Source organism: Mastomys coucha, unplaced genomic scaffold (assembly GCF_008632895.1).
Source record: "Mastomys coucha isolate ucsf_1 unplaced genomic scaffold, UCSF_Mcou_1 pScaffold6, whole genome shotgun sequence".
In the NCBI taxonomy this organism is placed as follows: domain Eukaryota; kingdom Metazoa; phylum Chordata; class Mammalia; order Rodentia; family Muridae; genus Mastomys; species Mastomys coucha.
Window position 1 is genome coordinate 38550508 of NW_022196912.1, and position 9187 is coordinate 38559694.

Consider the following 9187-nt stretch of genomic DNA (forward strand, 5'->3'; position numbering starts at 1 on the left):
CAATCTTCCTGATACTTCAGAAGAGGTCACCTGTCATCAGCGCAGAGACCTCGCCACCCCTCAGTACACAGGATGCCTCCCACACATGACTCATACAGCACTGCCCCACACACAGGCCGGAGGACATGTGACACCTATCCTGATGCTCACTAATGCAACATTAGACTCTGGAGGTTCCGTGTCCCCAGTCCCATAGCTCCCATGCCCCCTCTGGCCCCAGGGTCAGAGGCACTACCTAAGGCTGAGGGGCGTGGCAGGGCAGACAGGCTACTCTTCACCAGCTGTGGGTGCTTGGGGGAATCCTTGCCATTGAAGACAGCGGGGCCTGTTGCTGTGGTCACTGAGGGGTGATCAGAGGCTGGTCCTGAAAGCAGAAAGGGTGGAAAGGGGGATCAGACCACAGGCTGCACTAGAGACAGGCAAACATACTAGCTCTGTGCTGGTGAGTCCCATCAGGAAAGGAGGGCTCCTCACATAAACACACGCAAATACACACATGCATTCACCTGTGCACATTTGCTTACCCACTCATAAACCCATATATGTATGCATGTGTGCATAGAGAAACACATTACATCTGTGTACATACTCTTACCCATGTGGACATACATGTGCACATGTGAATGCAAACACATTTCCAATTTCACAAACATGTACGTATATGCACAGGTATATATATAGGAGCATAGGCATGTTCTCCTGTTTATACATTCAAGTGCACAGAAACATACTTAACATACAAATATACAAGGAACCAATATACACAAATACATATATGCACTTAGAAATACATACATGTTCTTGCTCACACATGAACATGTAAGCAGACAGACACATACAAACATGAGCATACAGATGCCATGAACCTTCGCTTTCACCCCAGTGGGTCTAGTGTGGGTGAAGGAAGGACCTGGGGTGCATGTATGACCAGCTTCCTAATGCACAGCCGCACCTCTGAGATGGACACTTCTGTTTGCTGCTACCATCCTCCACCTTTGGAGTTCAATTTGTATCAAACTACAGCCAGGTTTCATGTCTTCCCTTGCTGGTTGGTGGTGGCATACACCTTTAATCCCAGCACTTGGAAGGCAGAGCCAGGCAGATCTCTGAGTTCAAGGCCAACCTGGTCTACAGAGTGAATTCCAGGATAGACAGGACTACACAGAGAAACTCTGTCTCCACCTGGGAATCCTTTCCATATTCAATCATCAAATCCAGACACTCTTGTGGATGCCAGCAAGTGCTGGCTAACAGGAGCCTGATATAGCTGTTTCCTGAGAGGCTCTGACAGTACCCAATTAATATAGAAGTAGAGGCTCACAGCTTTCCATTGGACTGAGTACAGGGTCCCCAATGAAGGAGCTAGAAAAAGGATCCAAGGAGCTAAAGGGTTTGCAGCCCCTTAGGACAAACAGAGCTCCCAGGGACTAAACCACCAACCAAAGAGTACACATAGTGGGACTAATGGCTCTAGCAGCATATGTAGCAGAGGATGGCCTAGTCGGTCATCAATGGCAGGAGAGGCCCTTGGCCCTGTGAAGCTTCTATGCCCCAGTGTAAGGGAATGCCAGGGACAGGAAGAGGGAAAGGGTGGGTTGGTGAACAGGGGGAGGGGGAAGGAACAGGGTTTTTTTTGTTTTTTTCTTTTATTCTTTTCTTTTATTCTTTTCTTTTCTTTTCTTTTTTTTTTTTTTTTTTTGGAGGGGAAACTGGGAAAGGAGATATTATATAACATGTAAATAAAGAAAATATCTACTTAAAAAAAAACAAAAAACAAATCAAGGAAGGCTGGAAGGTAGGTTACTGACAGCATCTGCGCTACTTAGAGGGTTCAGGCTCCCTAAGTCTTGGGAATAATTCTGGGGACAACCACAGATTCTGGTCCTAAGGAGGCCTCCACTGGCTGGAAGAGTCTGGAAGGTTTTCAAGTAGAAGCAACATGTAGGGGTAGTGCCCTGTGACAATTAGAATGTGGTTCTGGGGCTGACCACTTTGTGTCCAAACCACAGTCCCACTACTTATGAGCTGTGTGACCCAAGACACTAACTGAATCTCCAAATTTCAGTGTTCCCTCCATAGAATGGGGGTCAGGGTAGCAACTGGCAGAGCTGCTGTGTGAAGGACCCAAGTGGGTAGACATCCAGTACATGGAACAGAGCTGGCACAGAACAAGCACCATTTGGGGATGTTGATGCCATAATCTCATTTAGCTCACCCTGTGAGCTAAATGGGAAAGGATCCCCAGGTTTACACAGGGAAAAGAGTTAAGTTGCCAGAATTAAGTGAATTTCACAACCACTCAACATGGATGGTGGCACTGGCCTCTACACCAGGTACTTAAGACACAAAAACAGCAGGTTCCCCAGCCTACAGTGAAAAAGGGAGTGAAGGGCCTGGACGCTGGAGGAAGAGGCTAGAGGCTAGCAGGGAAGGGAGCCTAGATCCTTGGGAGGACAGCATGTTCTAGCCACAGTGATAGATGGGTGCTAGAGCAGAGCCCAGGACACTGGCTCCACTCCCTAGGCAATATACCTCACCAACTTTCTGGGCAGAAGGAATGAAAACCACCAGTGGCCTTTGAGTCCTCAGAAAGGCTGATGTCTCTAGGCAACAGCAACCATGCTTACTTATGGATCTCTGTGTGGCTCAGGACCACAAGTGGGAAACAGAAACACCTGTTGTGCAAACTTGCCTCCCCTCCTCCCTGTCCCTGTGAGGTCCTGGGCAAACCTCAGCCTCCATGAGCCTTCATTTTCCAAACACTCCACTGCTCACTGGGCTGGCGAGCCTTAGTGAGGTACACGCACAGAGTAGGCATCCCCATCATGGGATACATGACCAGATCTAAGCTCAGCCCCTGCTAGAAATCCATTTAAAATGCTGGCTTGGTGTGTGTCATCCACTGAGCTGTGGGCTATGACCTAAGCATGCAGATAGACCCTGATAGGGGATCCTTATCAAACAGGAGAGCAGGCAAGCTTTCCCAATGAAACCCAACATGTACATTTTGCTAAAATTTACAGATTCAAAATGACACAGGGCAACAACATGCAAAGTGAAACATACAAACTCAAAATGACATAGAATGAGACAACACTCAGTGGGCCCTTTATTTATTTTGAAGAATGCCGACACCAGGCGTATAGCTTTAGCACCTGGGACACCACCCTGAGGTCTCACCTGCCTGTTGAGCTCCCACTGGGACACTGGGGTTTGTCCCAGGAACAGGCTCAGCGGGGAAGGCAGCCAGGGACCCCGAGCTCTCCAATGGTGGGAAGAGAGAACTGGAGCAGGTGTTAGTGGAGTTCTGCCGACCTCTGAACTCTAAGGGAAACAAGAAGTACATGTGAAATCTAATTGGCTCTTCTCCAATGGCTGCAGAATGACTTCCTAGAGTGGAACTGTCTATAAGAGAGAGAGGCACAAGAGTATTTATAAAGGGTGCCAGCACCATGCTAGTCTCTGTTTCTGTATGTTGCAGAGCAGAGGTGCCGTGTTCCATAACGGCTTCTCTGCCTAAGGGTGGCTCTATCAACAAAGAGAATAAGAGTGCCCAATGGGAAGGACAAGAAATACAACTTAAGAAACTGAGCTATCTCAGCTCTGTGCTTAACATCCAAGGAGACAGAGTTATGCCTCAGGGCACAGACCAGTCAGCACCTCCCCCCACACACACATCCTCTCTCTCATGAATACTGCCCACCACCACCACCAACAGCTCTAACCTGTGATCAAGATAGAGAACTGGACCCACAGGGAAGACCAGCTTCATTCATGGGGCCTGGGAACTGCCTGATCCATAGCCAGAATTTACTAAGCAGTCATAGAATAAAGTAAAGGAGGAAGAAAAAGCAAGAGGAGAAGAAGAGGGAGGAAAAGAGGAACAGCACTCAGTTGCTCACATCCGAGACCTCTTCCTTCCACTCAAAGGACTAGTGTGGAAGGTTCCAGGAGGAGACTCAGAAAAGTAGGGTACAAAAGGTAGTCTCCTGACTACTTCCAGGAAGTTCCTTCTTGGCTATGCTCCACCACCCAGAGCAGGACTAGGACAGCCAATGCCCTTGCTCCTCCTCAGCTGGGAGACTGAGGGGCCGTGGTGCAGCCTTTCCTGGTAAAGCTGAGCTCACCCCATGGGGACCACAGCACCACAGAGCTGTCTCTTTGGTCACAGGGAGCAGCGTTCAGGTATGCAGAGGGTGATGACATGACATTGTTCAAGCTCAGCATTCCCGGCCTCTGCCCTGTGACACTTTGAGAACAGGAGCCTCTTGCTGGGGACTGTCTTACACACTGTCGGGTATTTAGTAGTATTGGAAGCGCCTGCAGCAGCCTCTAGTCTTTATGATCAGAATCAGGAGCATCCCCAGGCAGTGAAAATGTCCCCTGGGACCAAGAACCACTGTCCCTAACATCCATCAAAAAGAGGCTCAGTACCAGGTGGCTCTCTGCTAGTATTTACCCAGCCCAGTGAGTCTGTCACATAAGCTGTTCAAGTGCCATCGATCCCAAGGGGCCTCTTCAGTGCCATGCTCCTGCTACAGCCTGTACTGCTGTAAAGAGGTCCTACCCACTCCTAGCTCTACAATACCCACTAGGAATACATATACAGCTCCCTACCCCTCCGCCCCTCCAGATTCAAGCCCCTCCCTCACCAGAGCCTTTCCAGCAAATCAAAGGTCCTTTGGTCAGTGCCCCTTGTGCATTTCGGACCAGATAGTACTTGAGGTGCTTCTGTTTCTTGGGCTGCGTGGTCAGCTTCAGGTTGATGTGGTTGGAGAATTCGGTGAAGTAGCAGAAGCCTTTCTTCCCACAGCCAACACAGTTCCCAGAGAAACCTGGGCAGGAGGAAGGAAGCCATGAGTCTCTCTGCTTCCCTTTTGACTCCCCTCCAGCCTCCTCTTCAGACAACTTGCACCCCATACCATCACCTAGAGAGTGCTATAGGCAGAGGACCTGTCATGGGAATTAGGCCAGGGACTCAAGACAGGACCAAAGAGACTGGGCCACAGAAGTGAGTCTGGGCAAGCACGAGAGATTTCACCCTCTTGGGGGCACACTGAAAGTTCCACGTATGTGAATGGATGAAGAAAATGTAGTCTACACACACAATGGAATTTTATCCAGCCACAGTGAAGAACACAATTGTTATCATCTGAAGGGGGAAAAAAATGAATGGAACTGGAGGTCATCATGTTAAGTGAAATAAACCAGACTCTGAAAGACATACATGTTTTTCTCTCATATTCAGAATCTATATTTTAAACATATGTATATATGTATGTATATATATATGTACATATATATGAGTGGCTATACATACATCTATATCTATATCTATATCTATCTATATATCTTTAAAAGAGGGAGAAAGAGGAATAAGAGGATAATGGGGGAGGAAAGACAAATATTATATATTTTCTCTGATATGCAGAATCAGGATATTTTTATATATGTGACATACATAATGCATACTGATATACATAATACATATTGCTTTACATCTATAATAAAGGGATAACATTGAAAGGAGGAAGAGAACCAGTGAGGGGCTAGGAGGAGGGACCAGGAAGGGTAGCTACAGGCAAATACGAGCAAAATACAATGATATATAAGCATGAAAATGTCACAATAAAACCCATTATTTTATATGCTAAGAAACAGCAATTGCATGGTGGGGACCCTGGGAGGGAGACCCAAAGTTCAGCAGCCAGCAGAGCAGAGACACTGCCATGGCTGTGTCAGGGCAGGCAATCTTCCTACCGCTATAGACAGGCTTCTGCCAACTTGCAGCCCTAGACAAATCATCTGGGTAGTGATGAGAAACCTTGTATGAGCTACAAACATGCAAAGCATGTGTTTAAAAGGATCTCTACAAAACACAGAGCCATTCCAACAGAGCAAGCCACAGGCACTGGTTAATACAAGAAACATGATGATTCTCTATTTACCCACTGCTCCTGTGTAAGCCATCCCATTGTCAATAGCCAATCTGATTCCTGTGAATCCAAGGTCCTGGGGTCAAGGGAAGCCCTGGCCTGGGGCAGAGCCAGATTTATTTACTTTATCACGCTCTCTGCTTGATGGTCTTCAGAGGTCATTTTGCGTGAGGCCATAAAAGCCACATGTCTCTACATAAGCACTGCTCTTAAACAGGCTGTCCCTGGGGACTCTAGCTAGTAATCAAGAGAAGTCCAGTAGGTGAGATGAAAAGTTAAAACCATTTCCCCAGAGAAGACTCCATACTGTACAAAATCTCCAATTGGCACATCATGAGTGGTTTAATATTCTATAAAAGGCCTTAGAAGTAATGAAAAAACCCCAGTCTGTCAGGGAGCAGTGCAGGATGAATTGACCATCAAAATCCCACTCATGCTGTACCAGTGTGAACAGGTAACAGCAGAACATGGACAATGCTGTGTGGGACTTGGGAGAGGCTATGGTGCATACAGGGCCAGGCACATTGTGCCATTCACTGTCAAGTGCTCAGGGCACTCAGTTTAACTGACCTATTGCCAGTCACTATGGAAAACAAAACGTTCTTGTGAACTCCTTCCAATCAGACACACAAGAGTGGCATGTAACCTCAACTGAAGGATGAAATCCAGGTCCACGGGCACCAAGACTGTGAACTCCTCCATCCATCTCTAGCTTCTTCCTAAGACAAGGTGCCTCTTAACTCATCCACTCCAACTATCCCCTATTCTGCCCAGTCTCGGTCTCTTCCACAAATCCCCTATGCATGTCCAGCCATTTCTCAGTACTCAGCTCCTTGACTCAGAGGGAACTCGCACTCTCCCAGGCTCGCACACTCATCTTGCTCCAAGTCCTGAATTCTACTCAGCATCAGGGAAATGTATATCTTGTCCCTCGTAGCTCTCTGCCAAAGGACCACGCTGGGGTGACAGTTCACATGTTGAGTTGTAAGTGGGCGTGTGCTGACTAAGAGTACCATGTGACAACATTATCAAGGAGGTCAGAAAGAGGGGCATAATTAACCACTTAGTTCATAATAATTAACCTTTCTATTTACCTATTGGCTTCCAACCTAGAAACCTTGAGAGACACACAGCCTGACTGGTCCTCAAGAATACAACCTTGAGAAATGTCTAGAGTTCCTGAGAAGGAATTTTAAGCCTGAATATAGAAAAGATACTGAGCAAGACCCAGGAACTACAAGGTCAGGGACACCGAAGAGGACAGCTAGCCAGGCTACAAGCCTTATACATGGGGGTCTCATGGTGTCAGCAAGCATGCCCAGCAGGAAATAACTATAGCCATGGGCAACAGCTCCCAATGGCTCAGAGGTGAGATGTAAGCTCCTGGTCCAGTTGCACAGTGGACAGTTGGACGCCAGCAAGCAGACTGCTTCCAGTTGGGGACATAGCTTTTCTGAGAGACACTTAAGGGATAAACAAAGAAGCCAGGGTGAGAGCATAGGACCCTGTCTTGAGGAAAGGAAGGGCTCAAACCATCAGATGAGCAGATGATGTCATCCAAAGATTCAGGAAACTCCTTGAAGGGTGATGAACACTTGAAAGAAAGAGTACAACACAGAGCCCTTCCTTTTTGGGAATCTGACCCTGGGACTTGGAAGTTTATAAAGACCTCATTAGAAAGTGAGGTATCTGGACGTAAGTCTCAGACTCCTGCTGGGCATGGATCCCGGGATCTTTCCACAGAGCTCGTTTGGCAACTAGAAGGCTATCTATTTCAGGACCACATGTCTGAATAGATGCTGCACCTGCAGGCTGCCATCCGTGTGAAGTGCGCCCTCCTATGGGGAGGTCACCACCATCCCCAACCCCATGCAGCAAGCATGCAGGAATACAGATGTCAGCAGGACTCAGGCTTGAGTCCTGACTTAAATATACCAGGTTTCTTCACATCTCTGAGCTTCAGTTTTATCATCTGCAAATATGACTAGAGCTGGACATATTCATTGTCCAGCCACTGTGTGTGTGAAGCCCTTTACGCAATCAAGGTCCACCCCCCACGTTGAATCTTATGAAACTTGTAAAATAATCCATAATGTCTTCAGTTTACAGGTGAAGGGAATCAAAGCACAGAGAAATGACTTACTCACAGCCTAGAGTGGCAAGAGGGACTGAGTCCAGCTTTGACATATTCTACTATGTTATCTCTTCCACAAAACCACCTGCAGGAACACACTACAAGGGTTAAGGGGTCCCCAGGATATCTAACAGGTCTCAGGACCATGGTGTTCTCTCTCCTTCCCCTCAAACTAAATGGGAAAGAGGAGCGTGCAGGTGGCAAGAGATAAGAAGTAACCCTGCCTGGGTTTCCATTGCCCAGTCACAGAAGACAGAAGGCAAAGCTGTCATTTCCCTCTAGACTGAAGCGACAGGATTCTTCCTAGAAGCCCCCACAGTGGAAGCCTTTGGACTTGGTGGGTGGCATCTAAGCACATGGCTTTATGGCCATTGGGGGAGTGAGCTTGTTTCTGGGATTATGTCCTTTGGTGAAAGGGAGTCTCCATCATCCAACCGTCATAAACAGACTGGATTCCCACTGACGCACGCAGTCTAAAGAAGACCTCAGAGATAGCACTGTGAGGGATGTGAGTGGTCACAAACATTCTTGTTTGTGAGTGTGAACACACTCTGAGAGCAAAGGAGGGAGAGAAAGTTTGAGTTTCACCTTGAAGTTTGAGCCTGATCCCAGTTCCATAAAGAAACACTCGACTTGTGTGGAAGAAGCAGGCAAAGCTGATTCAGACTGACCCTGGGTGAGACAGGGACCAGGGTAGGGTGCTGGGGTACAATGTGAAGAGCTTAAAATTTCAGTGAAAACATCATAGTTACATTGGGTCCTATACTAACCTCAAACTCATTCCCTGCCTCCATTTCTTTTCTGATAAAAATCAGTTATATGTGTAAGCCCCAAGAAAGCATTTTAAAACACAATTGCCTAACTTTTAGAAGATTTATTTATTTATTTATTTATTTATTTATTTATTGTGTGTGTGTGTGTGTGTGTGTGTGTGTGTGTGTGTGTGACTGTGTGAGGGAACACCCATATGTGTGAAGGAACCCACAAAGACCATAAGAAGATATTGAATCTCCTAGACCTGGAGCAGATACTAGGAACTGAACTCAAAATCTCTGGAAAAGCAATAAGCCCTCCTAACCACTCAGGCATCTCTGCAGCTCCTAATTGTCTTATTCAT

The 9187-nt window shown here is 47.0% G+C and overlaps 1 protein-coding gene across 10 annotated transcripts in view; it reads right to left on the minus strand.

Moving 5' to 3' along the window:
• Greb1 (growth regulating estrogen receptor binding 1) overlaps nt 1-9187 on the minus strand; it is a 137634-nt gene that overhangs the window by 50605 nt on the left and 77842 nt on the right. For all 10 annotated transcript variants that reach the window (XM_031355596.1, XM_031355597.1, XM_031355595.1 and 7 more), the window contains 3 exons: nt 4653-4835; nt 3181-3324; nt 236-364 (listed from right to left, as the gene is read on the minus strand). In XM_031355596.1, the coding sequence (XP_031211456.1) occupies nt 236-364; nt 3181-3324; nt 4653-4835 (456 nt within the window). The remainder of the gene's footprint in view (nt 1-235; nt 365-3180; nt 3325-4652; nt 4836-9187) is intronic.